At 46.2% G+C, this 19,650-nt stretch overlaps 1 protein-coding gene across 22 annotated transcripts in view; it reads left to right on the top strand.

The window, feature by feature from the left end:
- Positions 1-19,650, top strand: part of PPP1R9A (protein phosphatase 1 regulatory subunit 9A) — a 266,633-nt gene that overhangs the window by 193,270 nt on the left and 53,713 nt on the right. For 16 of the 22 annotated variants that reach the window (XM_053266026.1, XM_053266021.1, XM_053266022.1 and 13 more), the window contains 4 exons: positions 8,779-9,008; positions 10,172-10,268; positions 10,544-10,715; positions 17,020-17,058. In XM_053266026.1, the coding sequence (XP_053122001.1) occupies positions 8,779-9,008; positions 10,172-10,268; positions 10,544-10,715; positions 17,020-17,058 (538 nt within the window). The remainder of the gene's footprint in view (positions 1-8,778; positions 9,009-10,171; positions 10,269-10,543; positions 10,716-17,019; positions 17,059-19,650) is intronic. The other 6 variants (XM_053266039.1, XM_053266037.1, XM_053266042.1 and 3 more) reach the window with 1 other exon arrangement.

Below are 19,650 nucleotides of genomic sequence, written 5' to 3'. Positions count from 1 at the left end.
GCTCGTGTGCAGTGCCGGGATCAAAGCTGATCCCAGCACTGCCTCCCCCGATGAGTTTTTTTATCCGGGCTTTTACCTGTGTTAAGGTCCAAGGTTGTGTGTATGCTCAGGCTACATGCACCCTGAGCATACAGAGCCAGGCAGCAAGAGCACCCAGCTGAGGGAAAATCCCTCAATGCACTGGGCTCCTGGCACAGTGCATTGAGGGATGCCAGAGGACTTCCTCCTCTGGCTGTCTGCACTGCTGCTCACTGTGGCACGGCTCATGTGCTGCACAAACAGCAGAGCCTGTACACAAAAACCTGATTGTGTGCAGGGAGGCACGCTGGAGCCTGCCTCCCTGCTGGCCCTTTGTCCCACCAGCATTTCTGGTTGCATGCACAACTTTAATAACATCTAAATATATTTGCAGCCCTTATGGCCAGTTGTTCAGAGGCAAATAGTGGAAGCACCATTAAATGACTGATAATTAAAAACCTTTAACGTTAGAACCAAGTTTTGGTTCCAGTTCATGAAACTATTTACACTGGAATGTTTAAATGTATAACCTAGTAGTAAATGCAGACCATTTGTTCTGACACATCACTTTACATCTATAGCCATAAAGTCTCTCTGAGTATAGATTTATGTTGCACCATAAATGCAAGAATGTTAATTTCATTTTGTCATATGAGTATTTTTCAGTCTGTTTAGGCACTTGTGATAAAACTCTTTAAAATGCAAGTATTTGTGTTGCTCCCCTTTTTAAAGACACATGGTACCGTACTAGCTATTCACACACGCAGGCAAAACTGGGCTAAGGAAGTTGAGCCTGGTTTTGCCTGCCCATGTGTACTGCGGGCCCAATCCTGCTGGTACCTCGGCAACAAACCCGCCTCCACAGCCATCCTGTAAAATGAGGTTAGGAGAGCAAGCATTCTCCTAACCCTGTTCTTCGACGTGGTCTCTGTCTTTTACACAAATGGGCTATTCACCTGCGCAGAGACCTCGTCGGGACCTAACAAGCTCAATTCTCCTGCTTTGGGCGGGAACCCCGCCCCCAGTCACTATATGCAGCTGCGCCACTCCTCATCCCCTCAGTCTCTCACCGTCCATGCTTCAATAAGCATCGTGGAGTCTGCAGATCAACAACGAGTAGGATCTATCTACCCCCTTGTCTTTTCTCCCCGCTTTTTCGATTTTATTTATTTATTTTATTTCGCATAGTAGCGTTTTTTTCCTTGATGTTTTGTTTTTTGCAGGTTTCCCCCTTCTTCGGAGCTCCAATCCCGGCCAGGATGGAGCGTGGTGGCCGGCCATGCCGGGCACGACGAACTTCAAAAAATGTGTTTGTTGCGGATTTAAGATCCCTTCCCCCCGATACTCCTACCGAGTGTCTCCTGTGTTTGGGGGAGTCCCACGTTGTCGAGACCTGTCTTCACTGTAGAAGTTTACGAAGCAGGCTCGCAAAAATAGGGCTTCTCGCTTGCATGCAGCCCTGTGGGATCTGGCTCTCCGTTCTTCGGAAGCCTTATCGTTGAAGCGGTCCATTAAAATGGCTTCATCAGTGCAGTCGGAGCGTTCGGTACTTGCTCCTGTGGAAGCCAAAAATCTGCCCCCCATACCAGTTTTGGCACTTCCTAGTGCTAATCCTTTGACGGCTTCGAGTGAGCCAGTGCACTCGGAAGACCTCCCTAAGCATTCAACGCCTGTGGTACCGAAATCTTCCCCGGTTCCCTCAGCGTTGATACCAAAGAGGAAGAAGAAGCTGAAGTTGCCTTGTGATTTCCCAGTGGGTTGACACCTTGCTCCTATACCAAAGAAGAAGAGGGCCGCGTTGGTTCTTGCATCAGAGGCCCCAGTGACCAAGAAGCCCAACGTGGATTTGGATCATCCTATATCAAAGTCATCTGTTTCGGCTCGACCTAGCTTGCCTTTGGCCGATAACTCATTGGACTTGGCACCTAATCGGGCTCACTTGGGTAGAGAACACTCGGTGGCGTCGGACGAGCCTGGGTATGCTTCCATGGAAGAAGAGGCCTATTCCCTTGCCAAGCCTGCGGAAGATGCATCGTGGCTATCTAGGCGTCATTCACTCCCTTGGAGGCTCCAGGAGCACATCCGTCTTAGGTGCCCGTTGGGACTCAGAAGAGCACTCCTCTGATTACAGACATGATCGGGCCTGGGACCGTCGTGAACCCACATATTCAGATTGGTACCGTGTGTCAGAGCGCCGTTCTCCCTTGGGTGAGGTGGAGCCGCCTTATGGTGCTTGGTGCCGGGACTCTGGGTCGTGTGGTCAATATCAAATGGACTATCGATCGGACTATTCAGACTACATTAGGCCCTGATATGGCCCTTGTTACCTGGAAGGTCCCACATATAGCAACCCTGGAGATGTGCGGGGTTGACATGAGCCACCCTAGCACTCGGAAGGGAGGCCGCGCTCCCACTCACCGCAACGCACCCCTTGGGATTGAACAGAGCAACGCGACCCGCCCTCTTCAGCACCCGTGCTACAACAGGCTGCTTTGCCTCTCCAGGAACTGCCAGCAGAACTTCTCACTTCGGTACCAGACGACCCAGAAAGCAAACTGGGCTCCCCTATGGGTTCAACACCCTTGGCCCAGGACTCTTTTTGGCTCCTCCCGAGTCGGACTATGAGAGTGATGCTAGTTCTCAGGAATCTGACGGTGTTTCCCGAGGTTTGTCCCCACTCAACATACAGTCGGACTCAAAGCCCGTTTCCCCGTTGGAGGACCTTAAACAGTATACTACATATGTGGCACTCATGGCTTCAGCCCTAGATGTGAGCATCTGGATGCAACAGAAAGGAGAACTAGACCCATTTGTTCAGCATTATCGATACAGAGGCAAGGTACCGGCCGCTTTACTCCTCAACTAGGCATTGTTGGGGGTCATGCGGGGTCATTGGAAAAAGCCAGCTACTCTTTCTCAGCCTAATAGGTGCTTGGAGAATTTTTATAGGGTGCAACTACAGGATGATACGGCCTTCCTAAAGAATCATCCCACCCCTAATTCGATCGTTGTAGAGGCGTCTCTGCAAAGGACCAGGGGTCACAGCCAGTTGGCACCAAGTGACAAGGTGGGTAGGAAATTGAACTGCTTTGGGAGAAGGCTTTACTCGGCCTCAGCTGTCCACTTAAGGGTGGCCAAATATCAGGCCTATAACGCCCGCTATAACCACTTCCTGTGGGGAAAAGTGGGCCCATTTTTGGACCTCCTGCCGCAGGACAAGCAGGATCTGGCTAAGGCATTCTTCCGTGAGGCTATTCAGGTAGCCAAACAGGAGCTCAACTCAGCTAGGCACTCGGAGTGCACAGCCAAACTGATGGCCACGTCCATGGCACTCAGACAACATGCTTGGGTTCTTTAACTCACGAGGCAGCAGGGGAACGGGAGCTTTCCTCCCCTCCTTGGGGCGGCAAGGGAGCTGACTGGCCACATTGGCTGGCCACCTCCCGGAGCAGCAAGTGGGCCGGTCGGCCACATGAGTAGGCTGGCAGCGGGTTCAACTGCAGCCAGGGGGTGATCAGGAGGGGCCTTCCCTCCTGGAGAACCAGGGGAGCCCGGAACAGCAGGGTAGCCGCTCAGGAATGGCGAGGCGGCCGTGCAGCCAGCAGCTGGGGAGCCTTTTAACCCACCCCCCCATCCAAGGATGTGGAGCAGCAGCTGAGTCGCTGGCAGCGAGAGGATCTTTGGTGAAGGGCAGCGGAGCGCTGGGTGGTATCGTGGAGTGGTATCGTGGGGTGGGGGAATTTGAACCTTCATTGGGGCAGGGGTGTTCTGTGTAAGGCATTGTGCTACTGGAGGAGGGTTGAATAGAAGCGCTGACGTGGTAGCAAGCCCAACACACACACATCGCCTTTTTTCTGGCTTGAGTTGCGCCTGCCTGGGTTGCTAGCAGGCAGGAATTCCACACACACACACACACACACACACAAACACACACGGCTGCTAATTTTCACCAACCAATGCTCGAGGGGACCTTGATTGCAGGGCCAGGAGGGTTTGGGGCCTTTTTCACAGCTGTTGCACATTGCGTTGACACTTTCAATGAGCTGTCCACCACGATCCCAAGATCCCTCTCCTGGTCAGTCACCGACAGCTCAGATCCCATCAGCATATACTTGAAGTTGGGGGTTTTCATTCCAATGTGCATCACTTTACATTTGTCAACACTGAACCGCATTTGCCATTTTGTCATCCACTCACTCAGTTTGGAGAGATTCTTTTGAAACTCCTCACAATCCGTTTTGGATTTCACTACCCAAAAGAGTTTGGTATCATCTGCAAATTGGGCCAACTCTCTGCTTACCCCTACGTCTAGATCATTTATGAATAAATTAAAAAGCACTGGTCCCAAATAGAGATCCCTGGGGACCCCACTTCTTACTTCCTTCCATTGTGAAAACTCTCCATTTATACCTATCCTCTGTTTCCTGTCTTTCAACCAGTTAGCAATCCACACATGTCCTTGTCCCCTTATCCCCTAACTGCTAAGTTTCCTCAGGAGTCTTTGATGAGGAACTTTGTCAAAAGCTGTTTGGAAGTTCAGGTATACTATGTCAACTGGATCACCTTCATCCACACATTTGTTGACACTCAGTCAGTCAGTCCTTTATTGCGGTCATAGACCAGTGCATAGTTAAAACTCAAAGAACTCCAAAAGGTATGTGCGGCAAGATTTACCTTTGCAGAAGCCATGCTGGTTCTCTCCCAGCAGAGCCTGTTCTTCTATGTGCTTTACATTTTTATCCTTGAGGATGCTTTCTATCAATTTGCCTGGAAAGCACGTTAAGCTAACCGGCCTGTAATTTCCTGGATCACAACTGGATCCCTTTTTCAAAATCGGTGTTATATTTGCTACTTTACAGTCCTCCAGTACAGAGACTGATTGCAGGGATAAGTTAGATATTTTAGCAAAGAGGTCGGCAAATTCACATTTGAGTTCTTTGAGGACTCTTGGATGGATGCCATCTGGCCCTGGTGATTTGTTAGTTTTTAGTTTTTCCAGGCAATTTAGAACATCATCTCTTGTCACTTCTATCTGACTCAGTTCTTTAGCCTCCATTCCTGAAAAGCCTGGTTCAGGAACAGGTGTATGTTCATTATCCTCTGCCATGAAGACGGACGCAAAGAACTCATTTAGCTTCTCTGCAACCTCCATAACCTCCTTAATAATCCCTTTCACTCCATCATTGTCTAATGGTCCAACTGCCTCTCTGGCAGGTTTCCTGCTTCTGATGTATTTAAAGAAGTTTTTGTTATTCCCCTTGATACTTGTAGCTAAATGTTCCTCAAACTCTCTCTTTGCCTCCCTTATTGTCACCGTGCATTTCTTTTGCCAGAGTTTGTGTTCCTTTCTGTTCTCTTCATTTGGACAGGCCTTCCAATTTTGGAAGGAAATCTTCTTCCCTTTTCTGGCTTCCTTGACTGTACCTGTTAGCCACGCTGGCATCCTCCTGGACTTATTGGTACCTTTCCTCCTTTTGGGTATACAATTTAACTGGGCTTCGAGTATTGTGGTTTTGAGTAAACTCCATGCATTCTGGAGCGAAGTGACTCTCCTGATTTTCCCTTTCAGTTTTCTTTTCACCATACTCTTCATTTTGGAGAAGTTTCCTCTTCTGAAATTCAAAATGTCTGTATTAGACTTCCTTGGTGATTCTCCCCCTCATGTATGCTGAATTTGATCACAATATGGTCACTGTTCCCTAAAGGGTCAATGACACTGACATCACGCACCAGGTCCTAGGTGGCAATCAGGATTAAGTCCAAGGTTGCCTTCTCTCTGGTTGCTTCCAGGACCGACTGTTCTAGGGCACAGTCATTCAGCATGTCGAGAAATGTGACCTCTCTGTCATTACCTGACTGTGAATTTACCCAGTCTATGTATGGGTAATTGAAGTCACCCATGATTACAGCCCTGCCTCTCCTTGATGCCTCCCCGATTCCAGTGGGTGATTACGACCGACATGTTGGAACTCGGTTGGGGGCGCATCTGGAAGGATTTTGCCTGAGCTGACATTGGTCCCCCAGGGAGAGTACCCAGCACATCAACTATTTGGAGTTATTGGCCATATTCAGTGCTCTCAAAGGGTTCTTGCCCATGATTGTGGGTTGCTTAGTGACAATCCAAACATCTTCGAGGAGCCTTCTGTTCCTGTCTCTGGACCTTTGGCACATGCGGTGTCACCTCATGCGGTCTATATACAAGGTTCCCTGAATGTCCAGGAGGACACCTTTAGCAGGATGACGGTGGTCTCCTACGAGTGGACCTTGGACCAACGTGTTCTCAAGGACATATTTGTAAAATGAGGAGTCCTGACTCGGGACCTTTTTGCTTCCCAGGACAATGACAATGCTCAATGTGCCCTCTATTGCTCCAGGGGAGGGGAGGGCTCTCTAGGCGATGCCCTTATCCTATCTTGGACGGGCCCTCTACTGTACGTGTTTCCCCCATTTCCTCTCATTCCAAAGGTGTTGCACAAACAGGGTGGATCAGGCTAGGGCCATCCTGATAGCCCCATGGTGGCCCAGGAGGCCCTGGTTTCGGGCCGTGAGGCAGGTGTCAGTAGATTGGGTGGGCCTTCCCACCCAATCCAGACCTGCTGTCACGGGTGGGGGAACGGGTGCTCCACCCAGGTGTTCAGCCCATTCATCTGACGGCCTGGAAGGTCTTGCCAACTTCCCACTGAGACTTAAGGAAGTTTTGGTCGCAGCCAGAAGGCAGTCCATGCGGAACTCCTATGATCACAAGTGGACTTATTTTTGTTCGTTTGATTCCTTGCATGAGTTTAATGTGTTTAATCCTTCTGTACAGGATATATGTACATATCTACTGTCCCTTAAGGAGTCTGGTTTAAAGCTTCCGTCCCTTAAGGTACATTTGGCTGCCATTGTGGTACATTCCACGACGACCTGGGCTTCGTGGTTTAAAGACCTGGTAGTTAAGAGTTTCCTGAAGGGTTTGTCCCGTGTTTTTCTGGACAATCCTGTCATATCACCAGCCTGGGATCAGTCTGTGGTTTTGGCTGGTTTGCTACAGCCGCCCTTTGAGCCTATAGTTTCCATTGAGCCCATCTCCTGACCTGGAAGGTTACCTTTCTGGTGGCCTTTACCTCCGCTAGGAGGGTGCATGAGTTGTGGGCCTTGAGGGTTGATCAACCATATCTTCAGTTCCACAAGAACAAGGTTGTGCTCAGGCCAGATGTCCAATTTCTTCCTAAAGTGGTCTCAATGTTTTACTGTTCGTCACCACTCACTTTACCTGTGTTTTTCCAGAACCCTTCCTCAGATGCAGAGCGAAGTTTGCATCGTTTGAAGGGCTTTATTCTTCTGTGTTCAGAGGTCAGCTGAATGGAGAAAAAACCCTTCCCTGTTTGTTCTTTCTGATGGGCCACGTAAAGGCCTCCAAGTGTCTGCCCAATCCATGTCTAAATGGATAGTCTCAACAATTATTATTGTTATTTATTATTATTATTACATTTTATATCTCGCTCTTCCTCCAAGGAGCCCAGAGTGGTGTACTACATACTTAGGTTTCTCCTCACAGCAGCCCTGTGAAGTAGGTTAGGCTGAGAGAGAAGTGACTGGCCCAGAGTCACCCAGCTAGTTTTCAAGGCTGAATGGGGATTTGAACTTGGGTCTCCCCGGTCCTAGTCCAGCACTAGCCACTTCACCATGCTGGCTTCCACTTGAGCTTTGCTATCAATTGGCTCATAAACAGTTGCCTGCAACCATTAAGGTGCACTCAGTTAGGTCTGTAATGGCCTCTGTCTCCTTTGATCGTATGGTCCCATTGGACGCTGTCTGTCAGGTGGCTACCTAGGCTTCACCCCATTCATTTATCCATCGTTAAGCTATTGATGCCAGGGCACGGAATGATGTTTGTATTTGGCAGGAGTGTCCTGAAGTCCATTTTCAGTTGATGTACTTGTTTCTGAAATAAATACTTTTGACAGATTATATATTGCTTTTGTTTCTTCCCTCCTTGGTGCTAGCTTGTTGTGCACCCATTTGTGTAAAAGACAGAGACCACGTTGAAGAACTACAGGTTGCTTACCTGTAACTTTGGTTCTTCTAGTGGTCATCTGTCCTTTTACACACCCTCCCATCTTCCCCGTGGGGTCTACTGAAGCTGGACTCTATGACCGAGGGGATGAGGAGTAGCACAGCCGCATACAGCGGCTAGGGGGCAGGGTTCCCGCCCAAAGCAGGAGAATTGAGCTTCTTAGGTTCCGACAAGGTCTCTGCACAGGTGCATAGCCCATTTGTGTAAAAGGACAGATGACCACCAGAAGAACCAAAGTTACAGGTAAGCCACCTGTAGTTTCTCTTATCGTTTGCCAGCCTTGGACTGCGGGGATCCCAGCCTGCTCTGGGGAGGAAAAGGGGGTCCCCATCATGCACCATGCACTTACGCGGTGTATTATGGGACCTCCGGTAGGGGACAGTGCATCTCGGCACCCCAAACCCCCAAGCTACCTGCAGCAGCCAGTAATTGTCTGGGCGGGCACTCCGTCCGCCAGAGAGGGAACCCATGACCATCTGTGGGGAGGTAGGCTTTTTAAGGCTCCCTCCCTGCTAATGCTCTTGCTCTTTCTCACTGCTCATGAGAAAGGGTTCATGGAACAGAATGTTCTTTAGTGCTTTAAATTACGACTGCTCTGAACATCAGTAATACATGCAAATAACAAGAATAATGTGCTGCTATTCCCCACCCACAATATTTCCTACCAGTTTTGAATGTAAGAGCTTCTGTACTCTGTCCAGTTACAGGCTGCTGAGAATGAAAAAGTGAGGTGGGAACTAGAGAAGAACCAGCTGCAGCAGAACATTGAGGAGAACAAAGACAGGATGATGAAACTTGAGAGCTACTGGATTGAGGCACAAACCCTGTGTCACACAGTCAACGAACATCTGAAGGAGACGCAAAGCCAGTATCAAGCCCTGGAGAAGAAATACAACAAAGCCAAGAAACTGATTAAGGACTTTCAGCAAAAGTAAGCAACAAGCCATGATTTTAGTTATACCACTGTTTCCCAGATTGTGTGACAGGGCATTCTGGTGTGTTGCAAGAGGAGCTGAAATGTGCCCTGAAAAATTAAACTTCCAAGTTGGCCGCATCCGCCACTCAGGGCTCATCGGAGTGGGACTCCGATTCTCCCCTCTCTGTCTGTGGTTCTGCAAGCTGATAGAAGTTGGGTTTTTTTAAAGTTTATAATAAAATGTGCCTCCAGTTTTAATCCAGGAGGGTAAAAACTATATCTCAGTTATCAAAAGTTTGAGAAATAGTGCGTTAGAGAATGTATAAATTATTTTGCTTCTTCCCTTTTGAAATACCATAGAAAGTCATGCAATATTAACCCCGTTTTAACTTTGCTTCTGTTAAATATGGAGCTATTTATAAGCATTAAGAGCATTGCTCATGAACTGTAAATCAACCTTGAAAAACAGAAGAGTCATATAATTGTTTTTGAAGATTCAGTGTCCAGTCACAATGCTTAAAATATATATATTCCAGAAAATATATTGACACATTTGATTAAAGTTGTAAATGCATGAATAAAGTATAGCACCAATTAAGTTTAAGTCACATAACTTTCCAAAGCGGTAGATAAATAGTCATCATAGTTGTAGTATCTGAACCTGTACCTTAAGAGATAAAACAAGCCATCATAAAATGAAAGAGAATTTAATGCCTAGTCCACTAACAAATATTGCAACTGTATTCACTAAGGAGCGCTTGCATAATAGACTTTAACCTACATTGTGGGTTAGACTTTAACCCACAATAAATAAAATTTTACACTTTGAATAAAATGCATTGATTTGGCTTCAACATGTCCACTGTGGTGATTGACAGGTTTTCTTAAGGCAAGCAAGAGGCAATTCAAATTAATCTCATAAAGTGAACAAGACAATTCAGATTAATCTTTTTAACAATGTAGTTTCAGTGTATTCATTTTAATATGAAAGTATCTGCTCCACACTTCCCTCCCTCTTGCCTCTGCATGGTAATTATTATCAGATTAGTAGGAAATCTCTTATCAACATAGCAGTTGTGTAAGAAAGTACATTCTAACGTGTACTGCCCCAACAAATTGTTTCAATACCTGTTTCAGCTTATAATTTGTTCTAACCAGCAAATGTATTTTTCCCTAAGAGAACTTGAGTTTATCAAGAGACAGGAAGCTGAAAGGAAAAAAATAGAAGATTTGGAGAAAGCTCACTTTGTAGAAGTTCAAGGTTTACAAGCTCGTGTAAGTAATTTTTAAATAGTTCATGATTTCATTGTATTTTAGAACTGTTGATCACCAACTTGATGCAATTTATTGAAAGGCATGATTTAAACATTCTAAATAAATAAACTACTATACTACTCGTAAGATTAATCCTGGAGAAGAATAACATGGAGCAGTCCCGAGTGTCTGTATGTTAGATGGTGCTGAATACTTTATGTTGGTAGTAGTTCTATCCATATGGTGGAAATGAAAGGTTACGGAGTTTTGCTAATAGTTAACTGTACTTTTCCTAGATTAGAGAACTGGAAACAGAGGTTTTCAGACTACTGAAGCAGAATGGCAGCCAAGTTAATAATAACAACAACATTTTTGAAAGGCAAACATCTCTTGCTGAAGTCTCAAGAGGAGATACAATGGAAACTCTGGATGTAAAGCAAGTGTCTTGCCTCGATGCCTTAAGTCAAGGTTTGTTTGAACCAGATGATAAGCTTACTAATGGTGCTGTTTCTGTGTGATATAGTTGTAGTGATGGCCACTCTTTCAGAACATAATACGTCATATGGTGACCCACCTGAAATACTATCATATATTATCTAATCACAGTATCTGTACACAAACCTATCTACATTCCATTCCATTCTCTTCAAGCCCATTCAGTGTCTACATTGTGCTAATAAAAACGTTAAAGAGTCTCTCTCCTCTTGTATGTCCTATATGTGTGTTTATTTATCCAGTGTTCCAGGGACCAAAACAACGCAATTTGCAAATGATTTATTCTTTGTAAAAAAAATAATGAAAAAAATCACTGGCTTGTGTAATCATAAGAACAGCCATGCTGGATCAGGCACAAGGCCCATCTAGTCCAGCATCCTGTTTCACACAGTGGCCCACCAGATACCTCTGGGGAGCCCTCAGGCAAGAGGTATGTGCATGCCTTCTTTCCTGCTGTTGCTCCCCTGCAACTGGCATTGAGAGGTACTGTGCCTCTGAAGCTGGAGGTGGCCCTCAGCCACCAGACTAGTAGCCATTAGGGCTGTGCACCAAACTGTTTGGCCTCCCATTCAAGGAATGCCCAACAGGTTTGGAGCCCCTGTGTTTGAACTGGTTCAAATGTGGGGGTGGGTTTAAGGCATGGGGAGGGTGCTCTTACTTCCCCTACCGCATTTTCTCCTCCAGCGCTACTCTTAAAAAATGTCCGCCTGGCACTTCAGCGGCAAGAGGGTATACAGCTGCCCCATGCCAGCATTTTTTAAAGCAACACCGGAGAGGGAAATGCAGTGGGGGAGGTAAGAGCACCCTCTTTGCACCTTAAAGTCACCACCCCCCCCAGCCTCCCGGGTGTGCACGGAACCAGTTTTGTGCACACCCCAGTAGCCATTGGTATACCTGTCCTCCATGAATTTGTCTGAGCCCCTTTTAAAGCTATCCAAGCTGAAGACCATCACCACATCCCATGGCAAAGAATTCCATAGAATAATTATGCACTGTGAAGAAGTACTTCCTCTTGTCAGTCCTAGATTTCCCGACCTTCAGTTTCATGGGATGATCCCTGGTAATAGTGTTCTGAGAGACGAAGAAAAATTTCTCTCTGTCCACACTCTCCACTCCATGCATAATTTTATACACCTTGATCACGTCTCCCCTTTTCCAGACTAAAAAGCCCCAGATACTGTAGCCTTACCTCACAAGGAAGGTGCTCCATCTTGGTTGCCCTCTTCTGTACCTTTTCCAGTTCTACAATATCCTTCTTAAGATACGGTGACCAGAACTGTACACAGTATTCCACATGTGGCCGCACCATAGATTTGTATAAGGGCATTATAATATTAGCATTTTTATTTCAATCCACTTCCTAATAATCCCTAGCATGGAATTGGCCTTTTTCACAGGTGCCATGCACTGAGCTGACACTTTCAATGAGCTGTCCACCATGACCCCAAGATCTCTCTCCTGGTCAGTCACTGACAGCTATGTGAAGTTGGGGTTTTTTGCCCCAATATGCATCACTTTACACTTGCTTACACTGAAATGCATTTGCCATTTTGTCACCCACTCCCCAAGTTTGGGGAGAACTTTTTGGAGTTCCTCACAATCGGTTTTGGATTTCACTACCTGAAGGAGTTTAGTATCATCTGCAAATTTGGCCTCTGCACTGCTTACCCTAACTACCTCTAGATCATTTTTTGAACCAGTTAAGGAGCACTAGTCCCAGTACTGATCCCTGGGGGACACCACTTCCTACATCCCTCCATTGTGAAAACTGTCCATTTATTCCTACCCTCTGTTTCCTGTCCTTCAACCAATTACCCATTCACACATGAACCTTGTCTCCTTATCCCATGACTACTAAGTTTACTCAAGAGCCATTGATGGGGAACTTTGTCAAAAGCTTTCTGGAAGTCCAGGTATATTATGTCAACCGGTTCACCTTTATCCACTTACCTCTTGGCACTCTCAAAGAACTCCAAAAGGTTAGTGAGGCAAGACTTGCCCTTGCAGATACCATGCTGTTTTTTCTTCAGCAAGGCCTCTTCTTCTACACGTTTAACAATTTTGTCCTTAAGTATGCTTTCCATTAGTATACCTGGCACTGAAGTTAAGCTGACCAATCCCAGATTCCCCCTGGATCCCTTTTTGAAAATCGGAGTCACATTGGCTGCTTTCCAGTCCTCTGGTACAGAGCCTGATTGTAGGAACAAGTTACATATTTTTGCTAGGAGATCAGCAATTTCACATTTGAGATCCTTCAGAACTCCTGGGTAGATACCATCTAGCTCTGGCGATTTGTTAATTTTTAGTTTTTCAAGACAGTACATGGTATACTCCTGAACTTTGTGGTACCTTTCCTCCTTCAATACATTCCAACTGAGCTTCTAGTATTGTGGTTTTAAATAAGTACCATGCTTTTTGGAGTGATTTGACCCTCCTGACTTACCCTTTCAGCCTCCTTTTTTTACCAGTCCCCTCATTTTTGAGAAGTGTCCTTTTCTGAAGTCCAGTGCATCAGTGTTGGACTTCCTTGACAATTCTCCACTCATATATATACTGAATTGGATCACACTATGGTCACTGCTACCCAATGGTTCTGCAACTCTGACATCTCGCACCAGATCCTAGGCACCACTCAGGATTAAGTCCAAGGTCTCCATCTCTCTGGTTGGTTCTGCAACTAAGGCACAGTCATTTAGCATGTCTAGAAATTTGGCCTCTCTTTCATTACCTGAAAGTGAATTTACCCAGTCTATGTGTGGGTAGTTGAAAAGGAAGATGAAAGGTTGTGCTGTTGAGTCGGTATCGACTCCTGGCAACCACAGAGCCATATGGTTTTCTTGGTAAAATACAGGAGTGGTTTACCATTGCCTTCTCTTGCGCAGTATGAGATGATGCCTTTCAGCACCTTCCTATATCGCTGCTGCCTGATATAGGAATTTCAGGGATTCAAACCAACAGCCTCCTGAAGTCACCCATTATTACTGACCTTTTTGACACCTCTCTTATATTTGCTTCTCCAACTCCAGGTCACTCTCAGCATTTTGATCCAGAGAACGATAGCACGTCCCTAGTAACACACTTCCTTTCAGTCCTCGCATTGTCCCCCATAATGATTCTGTGGAGGACCGGTCAACCTAAGTTTTCTAGCTTGTTGGCATCTATCCCTTCTTTAATATACAGTGCCACTCTTCCCCCAGTCCTCCCCTCCCTGTCCATTCTGTAAAGTTTATATCCAGGAATAACAGTGTTCCACTGGTTCTCACCATTCCACCAGGTTTCTGTTACATCCCCTATATGTTTCCATTAGTAACCAAGCACTGCAGCTCACCCATCTTCACTCAGAGGCTTCTGGCATTAGTATATAGACACCTATACACTGAGTCTTTTACCTGGCATTGGCATGTGTTATCCCTCTTACCATCATTTGACCTTCCTGGCCAGCTGTCCTGTGTTTCCTTCTGCTCAACACCTGGCTCTACCCTGTCCCCTGGTTTATCCGAAACGTGTGCATCCTCAAACCTTAGGGGATTTTGCTTGCCAAACCAAATACCACCCAGTTCCTGTCAGCAATCTCCCAGGCATCATTTTAAAAGCTCTGCAATCTTCTTGATTTTAAGCACCAGCAGTCTGGTTCCATCTAGTTTCAAGTGGAGCCTGTCCCTTTTGTACAGGCTTTGCTTACCCCAAAATGTATCCCAGTGCCTAACAAATCTTAAGCATCTCCTCCCGGCACCACCATCTCATTCATGCATTGAGACCCTTCAGCTCTGCCTGTCTCATTAGCCTACGTGGAACAGGTAGCACTTCAGAGAACACTACCATGGGTAGTTCATGTATGCCAACTAGCATCCTAAATTTGGCTTCCAGGACCTCCCAACTGCATTTTCCAGGATTGTTGGTGCCAGTGTGCACCATGACAGCTGACGCTTCCTCAGCACTGCCTAACAGCCTACCTAGGCACAGTGGTCTGGTCTGCATTCTTGGTCTGCAGTCCTGGTCTGCAGTCTTCACACCAGGCAGGCAAGTCACCGTGCGGTCTATACATGGGTCACAGACCTATCTCTCTATGCCCCTAATGATCTAATCACCCATTACTAGGAGGCTCCCCACAACCACTGGAGGAGTATCCTCTGTGCAAGAGGATATGGGCGCATCACCCAAGGAAGAGGTCCCTGCGAAGGGAGTGTCTCCTTTTTCCTCAGACAGGTGCCCTCCTTTACTTAGACCCTCATTCTCCATGACAGCAGAAGCGCCATCAGCCTAGGAGTGGGGTGCCTCTATCACATCCCTGAGGGTCTCCTCCACACACCTCTCTGCCTCCCAGAACTTCCCCAGGTCAGCCACTTTGGCTTCAAGGGAATGAACTTGTTCCCTGAGAGCCAGAAGCTCTTTGCATGGAGTGCACACCCAGGACTTCTTACCCTCAGGCAGATAGTCATACATGTGACACTCTGTGCAATACACTGAGAAGCAGCCCCTCCCCTGTTGGCATTCTTCCTTCATGACTGCTTTGATTTGCTATTTAGAATATATAGGGCTTGTCCACTTGAAGCTATGTATTAGGTGTAGTTGTCAGCTCATTCAAGGTTTTGAGCTTTGTCCTCCAAGAAAATTACAAAAGTCGGGTAGTACTTACCTTATCCTTGTGCTACATGTCTCCTCTGTGATGAAGGGGGACCACTTGTGTGCCTCCCCACAGAGAGTTCCCTGTCAAACTCCTGCAAAACTCCTTAAATATTTGTTAGCAAAGCTCTAAGTGTGTGTGAGAGAGAGTGAGTGAGTGAGTGAGTGTGTGTGTGTGTGTGTGAGAGAGAGAGAGAGAGAGAGAGAGAGGTCTCACAATCAGTGAGACCTGGTTTCTAAGGGTGAGCGGGGAGAGCGGGCTTAGCCCGCTCTCTCTGCACACAAGCGGACAGTCTGCTCTGGGCGGCCAAACCAGCTCTGTAACGGGCGGCTCTGTAACTGGGTGGCACGACTGCCGGAGAGACCCCTGGAGCTGGGAGGCTGCTTTTCACCTCCCCTCCGGGGGTCTACACACGATAAAAAAACCTGGGTTTGCAGAGCGCTCACTCTGCAAACCCGGTTTTAGGGGAGGGGTACTTAGGTGGGTTAACTGCCGGGAGGCAACTGGGCTCACCTGCGAGCCCAGTGGCTCCCACGATCAGCCCAAATCGGGCTAGTCTCCCCTAGCCCAATTTCGGCTGATTGTGGGAATAGCCTCAGAGAGAGAGAGAGAGAGAATAATACAGTGTACATATCAAAACATTCGAGAAATTTTGGGGAAACTAGACATGATGGCAGCATATCAATATGTTTAAAACCAAGTCTGCTGCAGTCATGTAGGAAGTGAAAGGGGGTAAGGTCTGTTTTAAGGAGCAAAAACAGGTGAGGAGTCTGGTTCCTTCCCCCACACCTTTCACTTGCTTCCTTTCACTCCCTTACCTCAAGCACTTTTCTCCCATCTAGGTTCTTTTCCACTGTCTGATTCCAGCACCTGGGGCTTTTACGCAGAGCAGGTTTTACCACGAGTTTACAGGGAGGATTTACTGTGAACTCGAAGTTTTCCTGAAAAACTGACACAAATAGTGGATTTTTTTAACCCTGAATATAAATCGGGTTACACTTTAATGCACAGTGAAACCCCCGAATTGTATGTAAATTGCTCCCCGATAACTCGCAGGGGACTTTGGGGTAAATTTAGCCAATATGTGAATGCAACCCCCCCCCCAATTAACTCGTAGATGTGAGTTAAAGGGCTTAAAAAGCCCAGTGTAAAAAGCTTCCTGCAGGGGGGGAAGCATGTGTGGAGAAAAGGCTTCAGAGAATTAAGCCACAAGAAGGAGGGTTTAGCATTGCTCACCTGCATCCCCTTTTTGCTCTTATAATCAGGGCACTCGCACACATATACCAGCTTTACTGTATATGTGATTTTGCCAGATCTGACTTCAGACATAAATCTGCTGCTCTCTCATGTACACAAGTGTACAAGAGCTTCCCTGTTCATGTCAGTGATATATCTACATGTCTAGTTCTTTGCCAACTTGCTGATTGACCATAATCTTTCCATGTTCTGTGAATCAAGTCAGTATAAAGTAGTAAGGAGGCTTCTCACCTAACAATTTCCAGAAAAGAAATTAGTTTTCTGGCTGTCACTGTGCCTTACAGAGAACTTTAATTTTGAAAAAATATATTTTAGAAAGTCTCCTTATTATGTAAACGTTTTAAAAGAGAGGAACCATAGCCATTTAACTAACAGTCACCCTGTACATGTTTGCAGAAGGAGCTGTAAAGGGGGGATATCCTGATGATGTCTTTGGTAAGTTCTTTAGAACAGAGTGTTCTGATGTTCAGTGTGTGTGTGTGTCCGTGCATTGTGACAACTGGCTGGCCCAGTGACTCTCCTTACATTTGCAGAACTCTTGGCACCCTGCCTTTAAAATTATAATTTCCCAAGTATAATACTCCCCATGTATTGTTCTCAGAGCTACCTTTTAAAAGAACATGGAGAAAAATCATTGTTTCCATTTGTTTTATGCACCACCAAACCTGGACTAGTTTCTCTTCCCCCTTTCTTTGCCACTGAGTTGCCTGGAAAAGGAGAGCTACTGCTATTTAGCAGAACTTGCCTTGGCAGGAAGCAGGAAAAAGGAAAGCGTTTTCTTCCTGGGAGCCTTAGGAGCTTCTGGCAACTACATTCTACAGTACATGGTGCACTGACATGGAGAGGCAGGCAGATCACTGACTGGAATGATTGTCCAGTCATTCAGAGGTGATTTGAGCCCATTGGTGTGAGAAGAGGAGGGGGCGGGGCATGTGACTGAGGCACAAAGAAATGTGCCTGTTTCTGTGAAACAGGTTTTACTTGAAAAAATGCCCTCCATTCCTAAAATGTATATACCTGTATCCATGTATTGTGTGCATAATGGACTGAGGCTTTTATTAAAGAGGGGGAAAGTGTATTATAATTGGAAAATTGTGGTATTTCAAATGGGACTCTTCATTATGGATCCAAATCTTGAGGCCATTTTACACACTAAACATAAGATATTCTCCATAGGCAATATCCTGAAACACACGGATAATAGTGGATCTTTCACATGTGGCGATTATGCACATATATTTTACTATTTGTACACACACTGGGAAGCTACCACAATTTACCATAGTAGCTTTCCAGTGTAAACCCTAGGTACATGCCATTGAAATATATGTGTGTAGTACTGGTTATCCTTGTTGTCTACATGCTTGTTACAGTACCTTAGAACAGGGGTAGATCTTCTCTGGGCAAAATGGGCGGAGGTTATCTTAAATTTCTCTGTCAGCCATGTTGTTTTTGCCTCTATTTTGTGTGCCTACTACCTACCTACCTCTGTTGTTCCCTGCTGCTTTTGCCTGCAGCCACCTGCTGCTTTAAGAGTTGTGAGGTGGGCGATGGTAGCAAAGAACAAATGAAAAGCCCCAGATATATTAAAATATTAATAAGGCAAGAGCCAACAAGCATGCTCACTTCTGTTTTTGCAAAGTGTGCAGTCCTAGGGCTGCCCTATAAACCAATCTGAAAGGTTCTAGGCTGATTGACTCCTCAGGCAGCCAGTCAGAGTGCCCAGAGGGTGGGGAAGTCTTTCTTTTAGCTACCCAGAAGAATCCAATCACCATTTTGGTTAGAGAGCAGGCTGGCTGGCTGTTGGTAAGACTGATCTTTTGCTGGCTTCTATGTGTTTGTTTGGAGGAGAAGAACGCAACGTCTGCTTTCTCCCCCTTGCTCTCTGATCCGTATGCAAAGCATTATGGCCCATTCTCAAAATGACATGCCATAAAACTTTGGAAGGAACAGCAAACTGTAAGACTGGACTAATTAGATTAGAAATTGGCATAAGAAGCCAGAAAGTTTCTTTAGGGCATATGCATGGATTTCTGAGTCCAAACTGCTTTTCAAATAATTGCAGAAGTGGCTTTCCTTGTGGGTGTGGTGAAGAGAAGGGATTGGATTATGTTGGGAGGAAAATAAGTTTTGAAATCCATTTGCTATACAGAGAGCTAACCAAGTTTTTCTCTGGATTGTGACCAATAGGGATGTGCATGAGCGGTTCGGTGCAGCTGGTGGCAGGGTGGGGAGCAGTTCCCTTTAAAAGCAGATAAGGAGCTCCTTACCTGCTCATCCCCACCCCACTGCTCTTCCAGTGGTGGCAGCCACTCTCCAAACAGCCACATGGGGCTGTGGTGCTGTTCCCTGCAGCCTCCACATGGCGTCAGTATGAACATGGCTGGTGCACATGCTTTTTGAGGGAAATGGTCCCCACCCCGCTGAGCTGGTTCGAACCCCAACACCTGAGCCATTTCGGCACTTCCCAGAGCAGGCACTGAACCAGCTCATGCACCTCTCTAATTTCCAGTATCTGTGACATTAATATGTCCACTGGGGATTATGGTTCATTGGGCAAGGATTAAAGAAGTGATCTCTATTTTTAAAAAACATTTGTTGCTTGCTAGGATGGACACCCAGGCTAAGTGGTGGGCACTCAAGGCAGGCAAAGAGTGGCACCAGCAATTAACAGGCATGGAGGGGGAGAGGGTGTCCCCATGCATCTTTGCTTCCCATGGTGTCCTCTAAGTTACAGGATATGTTTCATAGCTGCAACAAGCATCATTGAAAAAGTGTGGTTTTTCTGTTATGTATGCATTTTTGAAATAAGCAAGCAGAGCTGCACTTGTAACTTCAAAATGCATTTGTTCTCCACTTTTGTAGCTGATCTTTGCTATACCTTTGACTTACATAGATTTATTTACTTGTACATGTATAGCCTGTGCTGCCTCCAAGAAACCCAGAGTTGTACACATGGTTACGTTTATTCTCCCAACAACCCTATGAGGGAGGTTATGCTAGGACATGTCAACATGTCCCTATTTT

Source organism: Hemicordylus capensis, chromosome 6 (genome assembly GCF_027244095.1).
Source record: "Hemicordylus capensis ecotype Gifberg chromosome 6, rHemCap1.1.pri, whole genome shotgun sequence".
Classification (NCBI taxonomy): Eukaryota; Metazoa; Chordata; class Lepidosauria; order Squamata; family Cordylidae; genus Hemicordylus; species Hemicordylus capensis.
Note: the sequence above shows the minus strand (reverse complement) of the source record. Positions and strands in the feature narration are given on the sequence as shown.